This window comes from Nansenia antarctica (assembly GCF_963989245.1).
Source record: "Nansenia antarctica genome assembly, chromosome: 15".
Lineage (NCBI taxonomy): Eukaryota > Metazoa > Chordata > Actinopteri > Argentiniformes > Microstomatidae > Nansenia > Nansenia antarctica.
The window spans coordinates 15,621,803-15,645,531 of NC_137685.1; the positions used below are offsets into that span (position 1 = coordinate 15,621,803).

Here is a 23,729-nt window from a genome sequence, read left to right on the forward strand (position 1 = left end):
GGGTGTAACGGATCGCCCCCCACGGTTCGGCACGCATGTGTACCGCGGATCAATTGCAAAATGTAACCAAGTAATAATATTACTTAATATTAGTTAATATCCCTTGTAAATCACAATGTAGAGTTGCCATGAAAAGATAGACGTGACAGTTGCGTGCTTTGTTTTACTCTAAAGCGCAATGATAGGTTGATAATGGGGGAAAAAACTCCAGAACAACAAGGCTGCGTTCGTAAATTTGCTCTGGAATCTGATCAGCATTCATGGAACGCCTCTTGTCCAATCAAATTACTTGGTCCATTTATGACGTCGGACCCAGTGTGCTCTCCGGCGCTCTCAGAGCAAATTTACGAACGCAGCCCAAGTGTATCATGGCGAGTGCTGCTAATGTTGGCGACAGAGAAGAACTCGAAATGCCTCCCTCGTCATTTAAATCCCATGTATGGGAGCACTTCGGCTTCTCTGTCAATTATAACAATGACGGACAGTGTCATTGGAAGTGTGGTCGATAAAAAAGTTACGGTGTTTAAGCGTTGTGCAACGAGAAAGTCGTACGAGCATGGCCACACATTTGCCACGACATCACCCTGGTGTGTTGACGGGAGGCACGAAAAAGGCAGCTTGACAACTTCTGATAATGTAGCCAATTTTTTCATACCATGTTTAAAGTAAGGTTTCACTTTATTATTTAGTTAAAAGTGGCATAAAACATGTTTATTTGTCTGCTTTAAAGAGCCCAGTGATTCACTGCTGCAACCAGGTGCCTCCTCCCTCTCTCCTACTGGCTACTGCATCATTTAAGTTGAATGTGTGTTTCTGTTTAATATGTAGCCTAATGTTTGAGTGTAGAATATGTTATGTATGTATATATATATATATATATATATATACACACATACACACATATATATATATATTCCAGTTTTGACATCTTGAATGTTGTTGGGTTTTACACAGTGAAAGTGGTGTTTTTACAGAATTCGAGGAAAAAGTTTTATTTTATTTTTATTTTTATGTTTTGTGTTGATCCGGAAAATTATCCGATCCGTGACTCAAAAACCGTGACACGATCCGATCCGTGAGTTAGGTGATCCGTTACGCCCCTAGTAGAGAGACAGACAAGACATCATCATTGTGTCTTTATGTCCATGCATTCTGTGCTATTGTTGCCATGGAGGCCATGGAGGTCAGGTCGTCTGTACTGTGGGCCTCTGGCCATAAGGGTAAGACATGTTTTACTATCCTAGCTTGTCAGTCTGTTGGATTGATAAATGCTAAATGCGATCCTTGGGACGACCCAACTCTGACGTCACCCGTTGGGTAAGGGTTGGGTAAGGGAGATAGATATAAGTTTATTTTTCCCAGGGGGAACTTTTTGTGGGGTGGTAGGCTACAAGCAACTGTTGGTACTAATCCACATGTCCATTAGAGAGCCAAGAAAACCATCATTAATAAACAAATACAGTACAAGACAGAAGATTACAACTGAATATGATTGGGAGGAGTCATTGTTCAAGGGCAAGGGTCAAAGGTCACCCCAGAGAACCCACTTAGGGCTTGATTAGGTTTTGCTCGTGCAAAAAAAAAAAAAACACCGTCAGCCCCCAGTTGGACTTTCAAAAAGGAACGTCCAAATGGTGAGTATAATATCCAGTCGATTTCACAGCAGACCTGTGTTCCCATGAAACACATAAGTATGCTTGATTTACTTTTCCTATTGCAATGAAAACAATGGAATTTCAATGGGGTTGGTTGGCAAAAGTGAAAAAGAAATCCTATTTTACTACATTCACAGTCATCTCCACCCTATCAATTATAGACCACCATATATAATGACATTAATAATAATATAATGTATACATATTTAGGCCCTCTCTGGCCCTGGCCCCGCCCCTGGACATAGCTCCGCCCCTGGTGTGTGTGAGTGAGAATAGCAAAGAGGGAGGGTTTGTGATGGTCTTCTCCTGTGTGGCTGTGTGACAGAGAGAGAGAAAGTTTATTGTGAGTTTACTATGCAGGCTGGGAACTGTGTGTGTGTGTGTGTGTGTGTGTGTGTGTGTGTGTGTGTGTGTGTGTGTGTGTGTGTGTGTGTGTTTGTAGTATGTGTGTGTGTACGTTTGCGATGTTGAATCTAGACTGGTAGATCTTGGCAGACTGTCTACTTGAAAAGTAGATCTTGGGCACCCCTGGTGTATAGTATATCCATCCCTGACAAAAAAATAAGAGAAAAATGAAATCAGCATCTCTACATTTCTGGCAGCCATTCCATTCCAGTGTCTGTTGAATTCCAACACAGACACACCTTATTCTACTTAGTGAGGTACTGATTAGGTGATGACCAGAACCAAATCTTATTTAACAACAAAAAGTATAAAAACCACTGCTGTGGTCATCACTATCCTCTTAGTCATACTAAAAAACAGTGCTAGTTGTACCTCAAAGGTAATTGGAATAATAATTTAAAAAAAATACTGACCATGCCAAAACAGTTGAAACGAAAAGTTTTTGAGTGAGGAAAAGAACTGTTAAGCAACACTCACTCATCAACTTAAGATATGCGCAATTAATCTCTCAAATACCATCATGATTTGTATCCTACCACAGTTTACAAGTCATATAGAGCCTGTTTCAGCTACACGTCAAGAAAACATTAATGATTGGTAATGAAAAATAACTGGCCCCCACAATGAAGGCTTTGCTGCTTGACGCAGTCAGAGGTGACTGCGTCAAGCAGAGGTAAGAGGTAAGCAGAGGTAACTGCGTCAAGCAGGGGTAAGAGGTAAGCAGAGGTAACTGCGGTTCTCGACAGTGCCTTTCTCTAAAGCAGTGGTTCTCAAACCTCTCTTCCGGAACCCCCAGGCCCTCCACATAATATTTGATCTGTTCCACCACCAGCACACCTGATTCAACTTGATTAGTTGGAACAGATCAAATATGTGGAGAGGCTGGGGGTCCCCGAGGAGAGGTTTGAGAACCACTGCTCTAAAGTGAATGAGCCTCGATCTCCCAACTCTCCAAAATCTCTTATTTATTAATACTAACATAGAAGTTGATGTACTTTGTAATTATGTATTTGAGGGGTTGAAAAATCATCTCACTAAACAGGGTCTCTCTCTACCAGGGTGTACATCTGTATGTGAAGAACCTGGACGACAGCATGGATGACGAGGCCCTGCGCAAGGTGTTCGCCCCCTTCGGAACAATCACCAGTGCAAAGGTGGCGACGGAGGGTGGACGCAGCCAGGGCTATGGCTTTGTGTGCTTCTCCTCCCATGAGGCGGCCACCAAGGCCATGGCTGGCATGAACGGCCGCATCGTGGCCACCAAGCCGCTGTTAGTGGCTCTGGACAATGGCAGGGAGAGAGCAAGGCCCTCACCACCAGCCAGCGCAGGGCGATACAGGCCTCCAGCCCAGAAGCTGGACCGCACGACCAGAGACAAGGTTTGTGAATTTATTAATACTAACATAGAAGTTGATGTACTTTGTAATTATTGTCTATGTATTTGAGGGGTTGAAAAATCATCTCACTAAACAGGGTCTCTCTCTACCAGGGTGTACATCTGTATGTGAAGAACCTGGACGACAGCATGGATGACGAGGCCCTGCGCAAGGTGTTCGCCCCCTTCGGAACAATCACCAGTGCAAAGGTGGCGACGGAGGGTGGACGCAGCCAGGGCTATGGCTTTGTGTGCTTCTCCTTCCCTGAGGCGGCCACCAAGGCCATGGCTGGCATGAATGGCCGCATCGTGGCCACCAAGCCGCTGTTAGTGGCTCTGGACAATGGCAGGGAGAGAGCAAGGCCCTCACCACCAGCCAGTGCATACAGAGGACGGCCAGCGCCCACACCACGCCATTCTGCATCCCTAAGGCCCAGACACTGAGAAGTGTGTGAGGGGTTGGATTGGACTCTCATGGCCAAACACACACACACACACACACACAGTCACACATACAGACAATACACAGAATACACAATAAAATTATTTAAATTTAGATTCTCTCCTATTGACTTATTGTTTGCCCCAAATACACCTATCGCACTAAAGACACCTAACTTGGCTATATGACAAGCTCTTTTGGAGTCGGTGTGTGTACACAGGTGAAATAGGATGCTGACATCCTGATAGATATATTTACCTGATAGTGAGCCTGAGAGGTATTCCAAGAGCTTTCCACGGAACCTCATCGGATATATGCTATCAGATATATGCTACACAATTACCATCATGGCATGGATCAAAATAAAGCTTCTGCAAAGCTTCTCTGGACTTCATGAAATGCATTTATGCAACGAAGTGTGTCTATAGGTTCTAAACTTTATGTCCACTATCGCAGCGAGTAGGACTGGGGCGCTCAATACACACACACACACACACACACACACACACACACACACACGTCTGACATGGGGAATTAGCCTCCTGTGTTTGTGTGTGAAGTCTTTCTAATCTCTGATCTCTTGGATAAGAGCTCAGATGTGCCAGAAATAACCTGTAGCGGGGCGTCCGGTGTCCTGGTGTCATTTTACGCACACATTTTCAGGTCGGTTCAAGACGGTTGCATATTTTAAGAAATAAATAACATTTTAAGTCATTTTTTCTGAGTTGGGTTGTCCCACTCACATTTCATTTTATTGGACAGATATAGTAAAGACAGACAGGAAAGTAAGGAGAGAGACATGTCAGCAGGGCATGGGCCAGACTCTAACCCATGCCAACATGGGCACATGTGTGCACTGTAGACAGCGGTGCCAGACCACTGGACCACCACAGGCCACGGTTGCATATTTTCTGACTTATATATCTTCTTCACTACTTTTGTTTTCCCCTTTGCTTCTGGGTTTGGATATCGTGTCTGGACATGTGTGTGTGTGCGTGTGTGCGTGTGTCTGTGTGTGCATGTGCGCGTGTGTCTGTGTGTGTCTATGTGTGTGTGTGTGTGTGTGTGCGCTTTCATGTATGTATGTACTTTTTTTTACTGTCTAGCCTGGGGAGCTGTGACCAAGGTCTCTTTTACAAGGGAGCCATGCAAACAGAAGAGTAGATCATGGAGAGAGACACGGACAGTACAAACACGCAGACAATGAAGACAGTAACAGCCATGTCACAGTCAGAAACTGACAAAACACAGACAGCAAGACAAGACACAGAGTGAAAAGAGGACAGATGGAGAGAGAACAGAAGTGGGTTGATAGTACAGGCATTATACAATATGACCTCAGACAAATTGCAACAGAAACTCTTTCAACTGTCCTAGTCTCATGGATATGTATTTCATAACATATCAAAAGTCTTAAGAAATCCAAGTGGTGGAAAGTATTGAAAAATACTGAAACTGGTGATGCCACAATTTCCCCTTGACGCCCATGTTAAATAATGTTTTTATGCATGTCTTCTTGTCTGATGTCCACACAAAGTGTTCAATACTGTCCACAATCACCCAGAAACTGTTTTACATGAGACATGGAGTTGGATGCAGTACTATATGTGTGTAAAAGGACATTCTTAACCCATAGATGCATACAGGTAAGTGGGTCAAGAGGAACCAGTGGGTTCGTTTTCTTGCAATATATTCGTAATGAAAGGTTTTTATCATTTCATATTCCAGGTATTCCTAAAAATATATATATCAGACCATCTAACCCTAACCCATTAAATTTTTATTTTTTTTTACCTTTTACACTTTTTAAGTATTTTTTGTATTACTAGCCCAAGCTTCCATAAGAGGGTCAAAGATACCTGCATGCATCTGATCTGGATGAAGTTGCTGTCCTCTATGCACAGTTGATGGAGGGATCAGTGTCTGCAGAGAAGGCGTGCAATGCTGATGTGATACTCAGAATAAAGGAACAACTCAAAAGCAAAAGTGAATACTTAAAATCCTGTAGCAGGACAGCTGCCCTCTGGTTGCAGTACATGGATATGGTGGACATACTTCGCAAGTTTCTGAGAGCTGAACGTACTGGCAATTGGGCACTGCACCTTGTCTGTCTCAAGAGGTGGTGGATCACAATACCCAAGACAATAAATCAGCCCTCAGATCTTCAGTTCTAGTTGTGTGGTGAAACCCTCGGCCACCATAGTACAGTAGGTGATTGGGTCCATCCTTCTGTTCTGAACGATGAAACCAGAAGGACTGTTGTCGCTGAACCGGAAGTTGATCGGGTGTTTCATCATTTTCAGCCGCCAATGTTGGGGTCCAGGAAGTTGTGTTCGCTGTCCGACCAGTACTCCTCGTCGCACGGGTCCCCCCTCTGGCTCTCGGCGTCGCTCTCCGTCCAGTTGGGGTCCCAGCAGGCCTGGGGATCCGGCGGCTGCAGGGCGTCGGGGAAGAGGCGCCCCTCCGGGGCCGGGGACGGGGTTCCGGCCATGGAGCCTCCGCACGACTTCCAGGCGTTCTCCTGGAGCCCCAGCGGGGTCGAGCCTCGACTCTCTCCCGCCTTGGGCCACATCTTGTCGGGGAAGCCCCCTCCGGCTGGGTTGCCATACCCCATGGGCCAGGCCTTGGGCTGGGGGCTGGGAGCGGGGCTGTCCCAGTGGCGGGGGGTGCCTGGGTGTGGGGAGGGAGAGGGGGAAGGGGCGACCTTCAGTGAGGGTGATGGGGAGGGGGTGGGAGAGGCCATAGGGGTGTTTGGACCGGGGTAAGTGTTCCACTGCTGCTGCTGCTTTTATTGCCTTGCTGGGGGTGAGGGGAGCCAGCGTGCCGGACCTCCGTTTTGACGACCGCGGTCTTCTCCGGCGTCTCTCCCGACGCGGCCGCCTTCTCCTGCTGCTTGCCTTTCTTCTTCTCCGAGGTGGCCTTCTTGGCCTCCAGGCGGCGCTGTCGGCAGGACTTGGCCAGCTCGGGGAGCTTGCGGACGGCGCGGCGGAAGTTGTCCAGCACCTGGATGGTGTCGGACTTCATCTTCTGCCGCTGGCCCTCCTCGCTGCCGTGCTCGTCGGTGAGCGACACCTTGTAGAGGGGCAGCACATGGAGCTGCTCGTCCTCGGGGATCTCCCCCACCTTGCGGTTGTCCTCTTTCGTCAGGGTGCACACCTGGGAGAGAGGCGGTGGTGGGGGGGGGGAAGGGGAAGGGGAGAGGAGAGAAGAAGAAGGGACAAGGTTTAGTGTCTGCTGAGTCATCGTGGCGGTGACCGGGCAGGGGGACGTTGTACTGCGGACACACACACAAGTCTTTCTGGCAACTACCCCCCTGAGAAACAGACGAACGACCTAAGAACAACATAGACATGCACAGATAGAGTGAGAAGGAGCGAGAGAGAAAGACAGACAGAGAGGCAGACAAACAGAGAGACAGATGGACAGAGAGAGACAGACGAACAGACGAGAGAAAGAGAGCGCGAGAGAGACAGAAAGAAAGAGCGAGAGAGAGCAAGAGAGAGAGAGGTAGTGGGGGGTAGTGGACGTCGACGCATCGTCCCAGCCCTACTTACAGGATAAGCTGTTGAACTCAGACATACCCTGTCTGAGACCAGAGTGTTGTGGAATTTAACGTGTATGCAGAGTGAACATAACACACTCCGGCTTATATGAGAGAGGTCACTTAGAGTACCGAATGGACACAATTGTCTCATGTCAGCGCAACCAAGATCTCTCTGGCTTCCCAACTGTCTGTTGAAGAACCCGTCGGAAGACAATGGTATGGGCTGTCAACTGATTATCATGTTGGGATAACAACAATCCCCTTCAATTCCTCTATTAAGTTACATTTACCCATCTGTCTTGCATTGTTGAATATAATAAATGTGTAATAACAATGAACAGATTTCCGAATTACACCTAGCGGAGTAGATATCACAGATGCCAATACCAGTGTTTCCTCTATATGCATTTATTGGTGGCGGGCCGGCACGAATGAATTTCCTCCGCCACTAATTGATTCAGTCCACTTAAAAAATTAAAAAATAAAAAATAAAAAATACACCTCTGAACATTTTAGCTGATTAAAATATATCTGATCCTAGATCAGCGCTATAATGGATGTTGACTAAAAGTGCACCTAAATCCACGCCCATCTCTCTCTAACCGCTGATCCAAAATCAGATTAATGACATTAAACATTCAGTTGACGACGTGACACAAGGGCTACTCCTGATTGGTCTAAATGTGAACCGGCATGAGAACCGTGCAGACTCAACCATCCCTGCTGAAAAACTGTCGCAAGTTGAAGAACTCGCGCAAGTTGGAAATACTCGGAAACTTTCGCCAAGTTGGACATACTTTTCCTGTTGTGTTTGAGACGGAGCCAAATTAGGTCGTTGTTTTGAGCACGCATGTGCGTTTCATGCGCGTGCACGCGAAAAAAATCGAGGGCTCTCCGCCACTAATGTAAAAATTCCTGGAGGAAACACTGCACTGCTATGTTTAGCCAACTTGAATGCCAACATGGCCATCAGGTTTTTTCCTGGCTCAAAATGAGGCGGAGGTGGTACCAGTGGTGTTTGACATCGGGGGGGACCCATGAAGCAGGGCTGTCTGGGGGTCCTTAAACATCAAACACTTAATTTCTTGCATTCTGGTGAATTGATATGCACCAATTTGTGCCCTTTCTGCATCAATTTATGGTGGAATTGTCATTATTTATGTAAAGGAAAACACAATATTCAGGCACCAGATGACCATTCAAAATATAACGTAATATAATGCAATATAAGGCTCTCAGGCATTCTGTACTTTCAAATATGTATTCTCCTTGAGCAGTCAACATACTATCAGCTATTTCGCTAGCAAAAACGAAAGCTAACTTATTTGCGAAACAGCGCCCCCGCCACGACGCACATTACGCAAGTCGACGTATTGACGTAGTCGATTACGTCGACGTAGCGTCGTCCCAGCCCTAACACACACACACACACACGCACACGCACACGCACACGCACACCTCTAAACTGGGGTCCTGAACCAGCATCCATGCATTACCTTGGAGGCCTCCTCGTGCAGGCTGCAGTACTGGATGCTGCGAGAGCGACCGTGGACAGAGCTCTGGGGCCTCTCCCTCTCTCCCAGGCCATACTGAGGGTTGATGCAATAACATTTGACAGTATAAAAACTGGTGATTTATACATGGATCAGTAGTCTTGATATTGTCATTAGTTCATGGAATCATCAACCTTACGTATAATATTATCTTCTCCTGTCTAGGTGAACATGGCTGAGACTGATGTGACAAGAATGTCATCAGATTATGCAGACAATGAGTTGGAATTATTCAGGAAAACAGTTAGTGGATATCTATTCATAGCTACCAATATTTGCTCAATGACATATGGACCTCATTGACAATACTTTACAATTAATAATACTTAATGTCGTAGTACTATGTTTTCAGATGGACATGATTGTCGAGTCCGATAATGGAACCGCCTCGTCCACAGAAATTCTGAATTGTGCTGACAGCATTGTGGCAAGGAAACTAAAGATAAAGGAAACGGAATATGTATTGAACAGGCTTGTTCAGGATAAATGGCTAAATGAGGTACTGTCTGAAAATGTATCTACTGCACATTTTTTCCCTTAACTCTGGAAGTCCTCAGAGGAGTTCTTGTGTTACGTAGGACTCGTTATTAAATCTATTATATTTTCTTCAGAAACATGGGGAATACTCCCTCTCCACTCGCTGTGTAATGGAGATGGAGCCATACATTCGATCGATGTACCCAGGACCAGGTCAAGGTCTGACATATTTGTCACACTATTGCCTTGCAGGTAAAGTCACAAGTAAAAAGGTGTCATTGCAATGATTCATTGCTGATTACCATGTCTACTATCCACACTTAACACTCTGCTCTCCATACTGTATGTTTTTCTTCCAGTTCCTTTGTTCCTCCATCTTCTAATGATGTGTGTTTTGTTTTCTCTAGTAAAGTGCTGTATATATAAATATAACATTTATTATTTGTATGTTGTAATCTCCAAGGTCTGCCAGATACTCTTTAAAGAGGATATACAGGCATATATAGGCCTATGTGTGTGTGTTTGGTAATTGAGCACAATATTGGTATTTTTTTATTATTTTTTGACTTTATTGCCATGACATGTAAACATGTTAGGAATTTGGTTTGGGACAGTGGAGCACGGTTTACAGCAGGACAGGTGCAAGACAGGACAAGACAGTGCAAACCAACATCATAGTGCAAGAGTCATAATTAGTATAAATATAAAGTGCAGAGATCAAGTGTTCAAGTGTTCATATCCAGACAGTCCAAAGCTCTCTGGGTGGGGGTGGAGGGAGGGTAGATAGATAGGGGTCAGGTCAGGTATTTAATTGACAACATGTTTTCACTTTAGAATGTATCTTCATCAATTCCCCAAAGCCAAATACAAATGTGAAACTTAATAATGTTCAATGGAATTAACTTGATTGGCAAATAATTTGGCTCCGTTCTTCATTGTGATGATTTGGTCTTTTTCCCCTCAGTGCCAAATGTGTGAGAGCCCTACATGTGGCATCAAAATGCACACCCATTGTGTTGCCAGATATTTCAAAGGAAGGACTGATCCACGATGCCCTGCTTGTGAGGACTTTTGGCCACATGAGATTCCAGGTAAAACCGTTCTATAATCTCTATCATGTCTCCCTGTTAGTTGAATTACTTATGCCACGTGGTATCACTAAACGTTATTAAGTAAAAATGTGCTTCTCTTCATTTCAGAAGTGAATCGGCCTCAATCACTGGCCCCTCAGAGCCAGTCAACATCATCATCAACATCAACCCATCCCCGTAGATCAAGGAGAACATAAATAGTAAATTATTTCAATACTGATATATCCCTGGTTTGAATTTTGAATCATATCATCTTTTGTCCTCTAGTTTTCTTTCCCCCACTCATTCCAATATATTTTATAATGATTTGTATTAAAGTTTATGAATTAAGGGGGTTAGTTTTAACTGTTTATCGGGAGCTCGAAATTAAGCAGCCATCTTGCAAGTTTCGCCACCGGAAGTCCCTGATTTCATTCTTATGTAGATCAGACCGTGCAGTTCAGTGTTGAGTTATGCTTTAATGGAATGTAGCCTTAACTCAAAGTTTCTACTTGCATGTTTCTGTGCTTGAATCTGGTAGATTTAAGATGTTTAATTGTTTAAATAAAATGTTGCCACTTGTTATAATTTTTTTTATGATTTATAGTTTTTATTATTTTCAATAAACAGACAATGAACAGACATACATCACAAGTAACAGTTGACGTTGGACAATAAATTAAAAAGACAAATAATAGACACAACAAAACATGAAGGTGATGTACAGCAATATAAATCTACAGCATAACAATCCTACTTATAGCAGTTTACTTTCACGTTTTACATTTGGGATATTGCTATTTATACATAAATGAAAGTAAATTTAAAAATTAAAAAATATTGCTATTTACATGAGCTGGAATTGCCATTATTTCTCAATATATGAGTGATACTGCCCCCATTTCAAGCGGTAATCCTCCACCTTCTCTAGCAGCCTATATGATAATTGTTCTAAGGCTGCCAGCTGCCCAAGAGAAATGTGCCACAGAGACGGTGCTGGTGCTGATGAGGCCTTCCACTCTTTAACCAATAGTTTCCGTCCTAGCATTAACGCAGTCTGGATCCAATTGGCGAGTGGTGGAGTCACCTCACTTAATGCTTTGGGGTCACCCAAAATAAAAAGACTGGGGGTGAACGGAATGTCAAGGCCAACAATTTTTTCCAGAAAACCATGTATGGCTAGCCCAAACTCCTGGGTTTTTGGACATCCCCAAAGCATATGCACTAGAGTGCCACTTGTTATAATTAGATTGACTTTGGCAGTGAGAAAAAGTGTAATTGTTAGTGGATTATCTTAATTTTAGTTTAAGTTTGTTTCTTGGGGTGTAATTCTGTGAAATGTGAAAACCGCTTCATTATTTAACGGTCGTTTTAAATGGAAAGCTGTGTTTACATAATTTGTACCTGTGGTTCATTAGGTTGTTACATTTAAAAAGTCTTGCCTTGTTTGAATAAATTATGGAAATTACTCCTCATCTCTGAAAGTATCTGCAGGAATAATTTGGGAACACATAATTAAATATGCTTGTTTAATATAATTAAATATTAAATACAACCCTGGTCTACATTACGCAACCTTCATTAGACCACTAGAGGGCAGCACAACTATATATTCGGTCTGCTGGACATTGATTACCAGGGGCAAGACCACATTATCGCAGCCGTAGAGTACCCTGAAGTTATATAATGAATGATTTGCCTCTGGGGCTGGGTGTGCTCTTGAGCCAAAATGAATACAGAAAAAAAGAATGTAAACAAATGAACTTATTGGCCAAGAATGGGGCGCACCTTGTCCACACCTTCCCATGATTCATGAACTGTCATAGAAGGAAGGAATGTTGGGTAACAAGGCAAGAACATGTATGTTGGATGTGTGTTGGAGTTAACAACGGTAAACTAAACTTCCATGGTGTATCTTAAAGAGGTGGCAGTGGCTCAGGAGGAAGAGCTGGTGTCGAATCATTGCAAGGTTGGCGGTTTGGCGGTTCGAACCCCAGCTGGCCATGTGCCGAGGTGTCTTTGAGCAAAGCGCTGAACCCCTAATTGCTCCAGGATCGTCATCTATGGCCGACCCCTTGCCTAGAGCATAAAATACCAAATTCAAATACCAACAATAGACTGACAAGTTGATTGCATGGCGATACAAACTATTCTTCTAATTCTTCTTTTTAAAGGCCACTTGTCTGTTTTAGTTTACTAACTTCAGCAAGGTGCAACCATTTGGGGGGCTCGTCATAATAAAGGATACAACCTTTAGGGGTTGGTTCGTCATAATCAAATGCATTCTTCTTCCAACTATAATAACTCATTAATCTCTTGCCTGTCAAATGTGTTCGTTCCCACAACAAAAAAAATAAGGCATTCTGGCAACCAACCCCGATACGAAGGAGGCGGGTCTTCAGTGTTCGGCCCCGCCCACTCTGACAGTGTAACACCACCACAGCGACAAAGGGCGTCTCTTCGTTTCCGCTTTACTTTCCACAGCGATGGAGGACGTTTGAGTCGCACGGTAAAAGGCTAGCTTCTTTTTTTGTGTCTCACACACAAGCTAGCAACCTACCTAAAACCTTCAACAATTAGGGGTTTTGTTTACTTTTTTTCTTTCTCTAAATTAATTAATCCCTTCTTTTAAACCGTGTTTAAAGCCATTATGCTGAACATGTTGTCCACGGGGAAGCGAGAGAGCAGCTCTGGAGGCCAGGCCAGGGCAGGAGGGGGGACACCGCCGACACGGCCTAAACAACTAGGGGTCAACGACTACCATAAGACTACCAACAACAGCCTGCTGGAGAAGAACCAGAGAGCCCTGGACCACGACGACGACGGCTCTCTGCCCTGCACCCCTGCCGAGATGTCGTCGCCTGGGTGCGGGGCCCCGGGGGGGGATGTGGGGGTCCTGGAGCACGACACCAGGCAGCTCGTCGATGCTTTCTATCGGGAATATACGGAACTTAACTCTCCTCAGTCGAGGTGGAACACCTCAAGAAGCAAGCCTCTGTCCACCATGAAACGGGTGGTGGAAGACGTGATAGCCAAACACCGATACGCGTATAATGGTGAGTTGAGTTGTTAGGCTCTAACATCGTGACGTTAGAATTATAAGGTTCTAGGATCTCCATTTTTGGTCAAAATGTAGTTTTGTTTTTACATAATCTGATCCATTAGGTGTTTATTAATGCCTGTGTGGTGTTATTTTTAAAATGTTGACATTTTTGAGTTAGTAATTCATAAAATACAAAGGTTCCATCTCACAAAACATAATGGAATGTAAAAACGTTGACGCTCAATATCTCTGAACTGCCCTAAACGGAGATAGAACCTTATCATTCTAAACGGAGATAGAACCTTATCATTCTAAGCTCACGACATGGCTGTTGGGTTTACAGAAGCATAGTAGTAGAGAGTAGATTTCGTCCCAACTTTGCTGAGAATTATACTATAGTTACGTTTACATTTTGGGCATTTAGGGGATAGGCAGGCAGACGCCTTTTCCCAAAGCAATTTCTTACAATCGTTACTACATTTGATGACTAAGTGAGTGAATCGTCAATCCACCAGTGGTAGCAGGAAGAGTAATCTAGCTCAGGCCAGGGGCCACTGGCAGTCGTCGTGATGGAAGAAGAAGAAGAAAAACTTTTTTTAAATGTTTTTTTGTTTTAGACATTGGAGAAAGTACAAGAGGGGGGAAGTAGAAATCTCAGGAGCAATTAAGAAGCGTAGTAGTAGCGGCGATTCGGTCAAACTTAAGCTGAAACTTAAGAGATGATGATGGGCTACATACTACACCAGACATATGTAGCTATGTTGTCTTTATGACAATTGGATTACTGCTAGCTGTTATTATTAGGTGTAAAATAAGTTTCTAACCCAAACCTTGACATTAAGGTATGCTCCTAAAACTCGGGATGGACGAGAGAGGGGATGACATGAGTTTTGTCACGTCCGTGGCCAAGAACATCTTCAGCGATGGGCTGACCAACTGGGGTCGCATCGCCAGTCTGGTGGCCTTCGGGGCTGTGCTGTGTCAGTACTTGAAGGAGAGGGGCAAGGAGGATTGCATAGAGTCGGTGGGCCAAGAGATCTCCTCGTATCTGCTTTCTGACCAGCGGGAATGGCTGGTCAAGAACAACTCATGGGTGAGTCACGTACTTGTGTGTTCCGCTTTGGGAGGATGTGGGGTCAAAAGTGTTGATGTTGCATAACCATTGTGTTGTGCAACGTTGCCTACATACATGTCATCACTTACTGGTTCAAAGTGAATCATTGTATGGTCTGCGATGCTCATCATCGATAAAGTGAAGACACGATTTGTTGCTTTTCACTGCTTTTGCACAATTAATAATAACCGGTTTCTTGGCATGTCTGGAATCAGTCTAATCTTCTGGTGTTTTATCATAACCCGGAAATTCTCCCTTTAAAAAGGCAGGGGTGGGGGACAGACTAGAACTGTTTATACTATTGATTAAATTAACCCTAGGTTGCCTTTTGTTTCCTCCTCAGGATGGGTTTGTAGAGTTCTTTCACGTGGAGGACCCTGAGTCGACAGTGAGGAAAGCGCTCATGGCGGTGGCAGGGTTTGCAGGCATCGGGGCGACACTCGCTCTGATGATCAGGTGAATGTCATGGACTAAAGAGACTTTCGGTTTTTTTCTCATTCTTGTCAAGCAAGAAAAAATGACCATCCCCACGGGACTTCCATTCTCTCCTCCTCTCTTTCTGTGAGGAATACCACCATGGAATAACAAAATGATTTTTTTTTTTTTGCCCACCGCGTTAATTTCGGGGCCCCAATATCTTCTAGTTTTGGAGGGTCAGAATGAGGACACAGTAGAACTCTGTGATTAGCGTCTGAGTAGACCCATCCCCAAACCCATCACCTGACTCCTCCTATTTATGTACAGTTGTATAGAATTTATTTTTGTAATAAATATTGAAAAATGCCTTTTTGCTGCCAACAACTTGTATAAACATCCATGTATATCAACAAGATAAGCCACTGCAATGGAAGAAAGCCCCGAATTCAACCAAGAAAGTAAACAAGGGCTATGCGGATGAAAGTGAACAAACAGTAGGAGGGAATACAAGCAGGAAGAGCTGCAGTATATGTTGCATGTCATACTTTAATCAAGCTGATTTCTGTACAGCCCATTCATAACTTCAGGTTCTCCAAAGGGTGGATATGATATGCTAGGCATGGCGGGCAGTGAATTTGCATAGGTGCTTCCTGCTTAGGGAAACATTGAGGCTATTGCACTAGGCAATGCTAGGAGGGATGGGCACGTTGGATAAGAGTCAGGAACATCTTTAGCCTCATGCCTTTCAGCTGAATGTTGTTAGGAGGCCGATGCATTTCCAAATGTTGTACTTGATTTACAATTTGCCTGTGGGTATCAGTGCAAATACGTAAATAACAACAGGATAGCTATATTTAAAAGTGGGGTGAAATGTTGTGGGCCGGTAAAGGGGCAATCTGGGATTGGTACATCCATTTACTTTTACCTAAATTAATGATTTATATCCATCGATTCTTGATCATATATCTTATAAACGCCTTACGTACTTAATTATACCCCATCAGAAGCTTGTTAGTGTTGGTTTGTTTTTTTTGCTTTACTCCATTGTTTGTAAACAATGCAAATGTAAAAAAGAAAACGTAAACAACACTTCCCTAAAATCATGGTTAAAACTATATATTTTTGTCTTCACTAATGGTCAGTGTTTGCATCCATACCTCAGTCTGAATTGAGTGGTAACATTTCTCCAGCTCCATCAGCTGTTAACCAAAAACAAAACAAAAAGCAGGGTGTGCACTTTTGTTGTTTGAATCCCAGATTGCCCCTTTTTAAAGTTGAATGCTAGATCTAGTCTCATGGTACATCGTTTTATTTGGAATTTGCTTAATCTGCAGAAGTTATATATTCACACTTTCCACAGTACTCCTGACATAGAAGATTTACAAGCTCAAAGGTTGTGACTATCTTGTTTTGTTCTTTTGATGATTGATAGTATACTCATCAATAAAGCAGAAGTTTGACTGTTAACCTGTTCTGAACTTTGATACTTCACTTCTCCTCCTTAGCAAAGGAAAAAAAAGAAAAAGATATGCAGAAAAGAGAAGTCTGCAGTGGGGTCTAACCCAGCTATTTCCTGGTAACTTCGCGTGAACGTCGGCTCCTCTCGCATTAACTCCCCTTTGCTGCACCCACTCAAACATGTTGTTTATTCACACCCCCCCGGAGACATGCAAGGCTGCTATTTCCTAGAAGATACGCTGCTGTGGTAACAACAGTCACAGGCCTTTCTACATACACCACAGCCATAGCAGGGCTCGACAGTGCGACCATTTCACTCGCAATTGCGACTAAAAATACATCTGTGCGACTAGGGAAATAAATTCACGAGCACACTGTGCGAGTACAGTTTTTTTTTTTTTTTTCTTTCTTTCTAAAAATAAATCTGCGCGAACCGTGTGGCCACATTTTAAGCCGTCAGCCAGCCCGCTACGACCACGGGAAGTCATGTTAAAAGTGAAGTTACTTCTGTTAAACTGGCGCTAAGCTAACATCGCTAATCGCTAACTCCCTCCTGGGCCTTAAAGAGACAAGCACCCTTTTCTCATCTCAAGCTTCATTAGCTTCATTAGCTCACCACATCTACAGATTTGGTCCCACACACTCCAGATTTGAACCCAAGGTTACAACCAGGGTTAACTACCCAGGGTAGAAAGTAGAAAGCTCTCAGACCTTCAGAACCCATTGAAAGTAGTGGAGGTACTCCAGAAGTCCAAATGCATCTCTAACCCTAGGAAACCCTAGGAAGCAAGTTGCCTAATGGCATGAAAATGCAACATGTTGTACTTGAGTGTGGCAGAGAGGTGGGACCCCCGGGGATGGTGGTGTGCTAACAGCTAGCCGCCGCAGAGGCACCGTGCTGGGCTGGCCACCTCCACATGTCACCACCCCGGGCAGCATGGGGCTGGGGACTGGTCATCTGGATGTGGGGTAGTTTAATACCCCTAGATGTGGAGTTGTCTGGCCAACGTGTGTGACTGATGTAGCCTGACCCAGCAGCAGGGAGGTGGGCAGCATGGAGACAGACCTCTGCATGGCCTGGCTGGGCTGCTAGCTGACAGACCTAGCCCTAAAGCCTGGCTGGGCTGCTAGCTGCTAGCTGACAGGCATGACATGGATGAATGAATGAACATGCTGCTAACCAGGAGAACTTGACACAGCTAGTTACCATAATACAATGCCATCAACTAGTGTTGTTCCGATACCGATACTAGTATCGGCATGGCCACCGATACGCACAAAAATGCTGGTATCGGTATCGGCGAGTACTAACAAATAATAACACCCGATACCAAATTTACACAGTGTCGGAAAGAGACAACAAATATGCAGTTTGTAATCTCTGCTCAAAAGAAATTCCTCGCGGAGGAACGCACGCAAGGACTTTCAATACCACGAATATCATAAGGCATTTGCTGCGTTCGTCGATTCGCTCCGAGAGCGCCGAAGCGCACACTGGGCTCGACGTCATAAAGGGACCGAGTGCTTTGATTGGACGAGAGGCGTTCCACGAGTGCTGGTCAGAGTTCCAGCGCGACTTCAAGAACGTAGTGTAGGTAGTGTTCAGCGACGTCATGTGACCCCGCAAGCAGGAAGTCACTAAGCTAGGCTAAGGCCCATAGCAACAACAACTATTAGCGCGAGAGTTTTAGGTCTTCCTCTGTGCACCTTGCACAAGTGTAGATAGCGTGCGACTTTTCAGCATAGCAGGACATATTTTAGATGATAAGAGGAACAGGCTGAGTGCCAAAAACGCTGAGATGCTTTTATTTCTCAAGGCTAATCTGCCAGTGATGCTGCTTACTCAGAAGTAAGGTTTGAGTGTTTACTTGCTGTTGCACTACTACTACGACTGTTTTATATCTTAAAGTTATTTTGTTTGTAATTGTTTACTTGCTGTTGCACTACTACTACGACTGTTTTATATCTTAAAGTTATTTTGTTTGTAAATGTTAACTTGCTGTTGCACTACTACTACGACTGTTTTATATCTTAAATGGATATTGCACTGATTGGCATCTGTGAGAGCCACATTTCAGGTTTTATAAGGGGTTGATTTTCTTGTCACCATACCAGGTAGACAATAAAAAAAAGTTCTATAGCATTCACTCTCTGTTGGTATTTTTTCCTGTTTTACAAAGGTTTTGAGCAGTGCCAGACTAAGTGTTAGCAATAATTTTACATCAAGGTGAGTATGCGGCTCAAAAAACATGTTTTTTTGTTTTGTTTTTTCAAACGCCGTGGTATCGGATCGGTACTCGGTATCGGCAAGTACTGCACGGTCAGGTATCGGTATCGGGATCAAAAAATGGTATCGGAACAACACTACCATCAACTCTGCGGCTAGTAGGGCTGTAGGCATGGGCCAATGTGTGATTTTGGTGCAAAAAATTGCAAAATCACTAATAAAAATGTGTTATAATAAAAATGTTCACTGTGCTCCTAAATTTATTTGTGTGCCCCTAAAATGTTTCATTTAGGAGCACATGTGCTCCTAGTGAAAAAGGTTAGCGTAGAGCCCTGATACTGCACACTGAGGGAACGGAGCTTAGGCCTGCCCTGGCAGTGGTGGTGGTGGTGGTGGGGGTGGTGGTGCTTTTCCCTGGGGCGATGGAGGTGGGGGTGGAGGGGAGGAGGAGGAGGAGGAGGCGGTGTGGAGCAGCCTGGCCGGGTGGAAGAGAAGGAGGAGGAGTGGGGTGGTGGTGGGGGTTCCTCCAGGAGGATGGTGTACTGGCTGTGGCTGGAGGAGAGTGACCCGCCCAGACCCGGAGGCTTCTGCTGCTGCTGCTGCGGTAGCCCCACCAGGGGGGCCTCCGTCTCCGTGCGCCGACCCAGGGACCCAGGTCAGCCCTCTAGTGGAAAAGCCCCAAAAGTCATCAATATAGTGAACAAAGTCATTGTCTTCCTCGTTCTCCTCCTCCTCCTCCTCAAAGTCATCAATATAGTGAACAACGTCACACGTCACACGCAGCCTGGCAAAAAGGTACCCTTCGGCACCTATGGTTCCTGCTCACGATGGGTAGCTAAAGAAGCGACCCGACCCAGGCCGACAAATGGAAAAGCGCCAAAGAAGCAGGCCAGCCCGGGCTGACCCGGGTCAGCCCTCTAGTGGAAAAGCCCCAAAAGTCATCAATATAGTGAACAAAGTCATTGTCTTCCTCGTTCTCCTCCTCCTCCTCAAAGTCATCAATATAGTGAACAAAGTCATTGTCACTGTCACTGTCAAGCACCACAGTGTCACTGTCACTGTCCAGCACTAAGGCTGCCACGATTAGTCGACTAGTCACGACGACGTCGACTACCAAAATCGTCGCCGACATATTTGGTAATCGCCGTAGTCGCATGTTTTTTGGGAGCTGAAATAAGCGTTTTTTTTTTTTTTTTTTTGCCTAGCACCAGGGGAGCCCCCCCTCCCAAATGTCGTTGTTTGGTACCTGTACTATATCAATGACAATAAAGACCATTCATTTCATTCGATAAGCATTCGTTTTTCTTCCCTGAAGCTGCCACTGGCTAGCGTCTCCCAGTGTCTTTGATGTACATGCGCAGTGTCGGTCATCCGGGGCACACGTGACTTCCCCGGAAAAACAAACAGAAAAATGTCTTCCTGTCCTCGTACCTCTAAAGTGTGGGAGCATTTCAACCACAACGTTGAAAAAAAGAATGTAAAATGTAAAATTTGCAAAGCTGAACTCGCTTATCATGGCAGCACGTCTATGATGCGTGAGCATCTAAAAAGGAAGCACGTTGTGGCAGATGACGAGGAAGACGATGGCTCGTCTCGGTAAGCTAGTTAGCTTGTTATTGCCTAACGATATCGTTACGTTAAAAGCCTTCTTACATTATTTTACGTTGTCATCAAAGTGATACTTATCAAATAGCTAAAAATGTTGTCTTAACGTTACAGTGCTAAGAAGGCGCGTTCTACTATGAGATGAATGAATGAATGAATGAATGGTCTTTATTGTCATTGCTACAGTACAGGTACCAAACAACGAAATTTAGGAGGGGTGGCTCCCCTGGTGTTAGGAAAGAAAAAAAAAAACTTTTAAAAACATCACAAGAAGGGAAGGAGCTGGTTTACATAAATAAAGGCTATGTACACTATCCACTATACTATACTGTACAGATAGACGACTAGGGTTGTCATATTGCACAATAGATGAGTGAAGCAAAGCAAAACTTTTGTACTCTGTACAAGTATTTATTTTTGTTTTTGTATTCTTTTGGTTGCCTAGTGCCTAGCCTACCTCATTTTACTCAGCAGTTTGCACCCTCTACTACTCTTTACATTACATGCAAGTGATGCCAGAAATAAATCTGCAAAGTTCATTAAAATATCTATTTTTGAGTGAACAATCATTTTAATTGTCTTTATTTTTAGTTAGCACATGCCTACAACAACAACTAACAACTTCAAGCTAAATTTAGAAGCTGATTTAGAAGATGATAGCTAAATAAGAGCGATTGAGTAATTGTGCGATAAGCTGTAATTTATGATCCGATTAGTCGACTAATCGTTAAATAATCGGCGACTAGTCGACTATGAAAATAATCGTTTGTGGCAGCCCTATCCAGCACCACAATTGGACATGAGGAATTGCTCCCCTGGCTCTGCTCCTCTTCATCCTCACTGTCCAATACTAGTATGTGTTCTGGCACATCATCATCATCATCATCGTCGTCCGATAATACGATCAGTGGAGGAGGAGCGTAGAACACAAACTCCCTCCCTACTTCATTCCCTCTGGTTGTCCAGGGGATCACTCTCAGGGGTGATCTGTCTCTGAAGCCAGGAGACGATACATGAGTGTCTCTCAGACGATGGTGGGACACAGAGGAAGAAGGATGACCTAAGAGAATAATGACATATTATCATATAGTCATCAGTGTTTCCCCTAGGTTTGCTAGGATCCTCCACCTCCACCCCCCCCCCCCCCCTGTTGTGAAATGTTAATTTCTCCCCCCCCCCACAATTAGTGTAACAGATTAGTAACAGAACAAGTTATCTCTGTAATATCATAATATCAATTATGTGACTAGAACAAATATGATCATTTATAGACTTTATTGTTGAGCCACAAAGCCATCACTTATTTTGTATTAATTGTTTTACTGTTTTGACACTAACAATCTTGACTTCACTATCTGTCCACTTTCTCACCTGGTTCTTCCTGCTCTTGCTCTCTCACTCTCTCTCTCTCTCTCTCTGTCATCTCCATCCTCCTCTCTCCCTCTTTGCACTGACAATCACACACAAACATATATGACAGGGTCTGGTTAAAAAGTCTGCAAGTCTGGCAACATCATTTTCCAGTTTTTTTACTACCTTTCATTATCTACCTGTCATCTGTCAGTGATGACATGCTGACATGTTTAAATAGCAAAAAAAAAATGCTAATTCAAGATTCATGTTTTTTTATTGCCATGTGTGTCAAACGTTTATTACATCCTATTACAAGTAATGAAGGGGGGTGCTGAGGGTGCTGCACCAGAACCATCGGTTCTCAAGGCTACTTGTGGTCTTGACTACCTGTCCACTTTCTCACCTGGTTCTTGCTGTCTCTTTGGTGTGCTGACTCCATCCTGCTCTCTCTCCTCCTCCTCTCCCTCTCTATCCTCCTCTCTCCCTCTTTTGCTGTCCACCGAAAGGCAAACATAACAACCAGAATATGTATAATCTAATAAGAGGTATAAATTGATCCATATCAATCCACTGCCCTGCCCCCCCTCTGAGTCCGCCAGTGACCAGTGGTAAATGTCTCCATAACCCCCCGCCCTCGAATGGTTAATTGCTTTTCTACAAAAGCTACCACATAATATAACAAATACACAGATGTAACATTATAAAAAAATACACAGTTGTAAGTTGTAACATTAAATTCATTTATTTACAATCATTAATAATTTCTTAATGACTTACTTGACTTAGGTCCTTTTCTTCGGGTGTGAAGAGTAGGGCCTCCGACGAGTTTACGCCACCGGTCTCTGTCCCTCGCCACAGCGGCCGCCGCCTGCCAGGGGGGGTGTTCCATCAACGTCGCTAAAGGAAAATCTAGGCCTATTCTCGCGAGACTCTTAAAAAGATCCAGGCATATCTTGATAGATCTCGCGAGACTTGTCAAAATAAGCCTAGATTTTCCTTTAGCGACATTGAAGGAATACCCCCCAGGATCTTTGGCCCAGCATGTCCCGCTCCCTCTCGACGGTTCTCCTCCAGGTTTCTTTGGGGCGTCCCCCCCTTGTTCTCCGTCCATCATTCAGGGTCCATCTGAGGGCTATTATATATTATATATTATATTATATGCGTTGATGGTCATCCGGGCTTTTCCTCAACACGTGGCCGATGTACTTCCATCTTCTCTTTCTGATCTGCGTGCTTACTTACCATCTCTATACCAGCACGTTTTCTCACTTCTTTCGTTTGACACCCGTGTATATATATATATCCTTCCGCCACAGAATATAGTCCCATAAACAACATTAACGATTGCATTGTAGGCTTGGCCACAATTCACTGGCCTTTGAGCCAACTTGTTCGTGATTGGTGCCTTGGAACGACACTCCAGATTGGTAGACTGCTATTGGCTAAACAGTGGGCGGAGTCAGCACAGGTGTTCTTAATCAGATTGATTGGGAGGCGCATTGATACTGGAAATGCGGTCGGAGCTGAACTGAAGGGAGTTGGGGGTATTTACCACTGTTGCTAGCCAATCAGAATCCAGTATCCAAACATGAATTCTATATTGTATCACAGGGTGCTTGAGGAAAATGTGAGACCATGCAAAACTGAAGCTAAAGCAGATGTGGACCATGCAACATGACAATGACCCAAAACATGCCAGTAAATCCACCAACGAACGGCTCAAAAGAAAGAAATGGAGAGTTCTGGAACGGCTGAAGTGAAAGCCCGGATCTGAATCCTATTGAGATGCTGTGGGGTGATTTGAAACGGGCTGTGCATGCAAGACAAGACACCCCTCAAACACCACACATCTGGAATAATTCTGCACGGAGGAATGGGAAAAACTGTGTCAGAGATTTAATTGAGGTTATTTCAGCCCAAAAGTGCAATACCAGCTATGAGGGCAAGTTAGTTTTTTTTTTTTTTTTAACACATTTCACTTACTTTCAGAA

The 23,729-nt window shown here is 44.2% G+C and overlaps 1 protein-coding gene and 1 pseudogene across 2 annotated transcripts; both read left to right on the plus strand.

Annotated features, from left to right (window-relative positions):
• Nucleotides 1-7,798: 7,798 nt before the first annotated feature.
• LOC308171172 (non-structural maintenance of chromosomes element 1 homolog) lies at nucleotides 7,799-10,739 on the plus strand (annotated as a pseudogene). The gene is made up of 6 exons: nucleotides 7,799-7,810; nucleotides 9,140-9,217; nucleotides 9,327-9,473; nucleotides 9,586-9,703; nucleotides 10,416-10,542; nucleotides 10,651-10,739. The product of its transcript is annotated as a non-structural maintenance of chromosomes element 1 homolog (transcript).
• Nucleotides 10,740-13,180: 2,441 nt separating this feature from the next.
• Nucleotides 13,181-15,159, plus strand: LOC308171173 (induced myeloid leukemia cell differentiation protein Mcl-1-like; the record flags this gene model as incomplete). The annotated part of the gene is made up of 3 exons (XM_080546028.1): nucleotides 13,181-13,577; nucleotides 14,407-14,657; nucleotides 15,022-15,159. The coding sequence occupies 3 exons, from the start codon at nucleotides 13,181-13,183 to the stop codon at nucleotides 15,136-15,138; spliced, it is 765 nt and encodes a 254-aa protein (XP_080402154.1). The 3' UTR covers nucleotides 15,139-15,159.
• Between the last annotated feature and the right edge of the window lie 8,570 nt (nucleotides 15,160-23,729).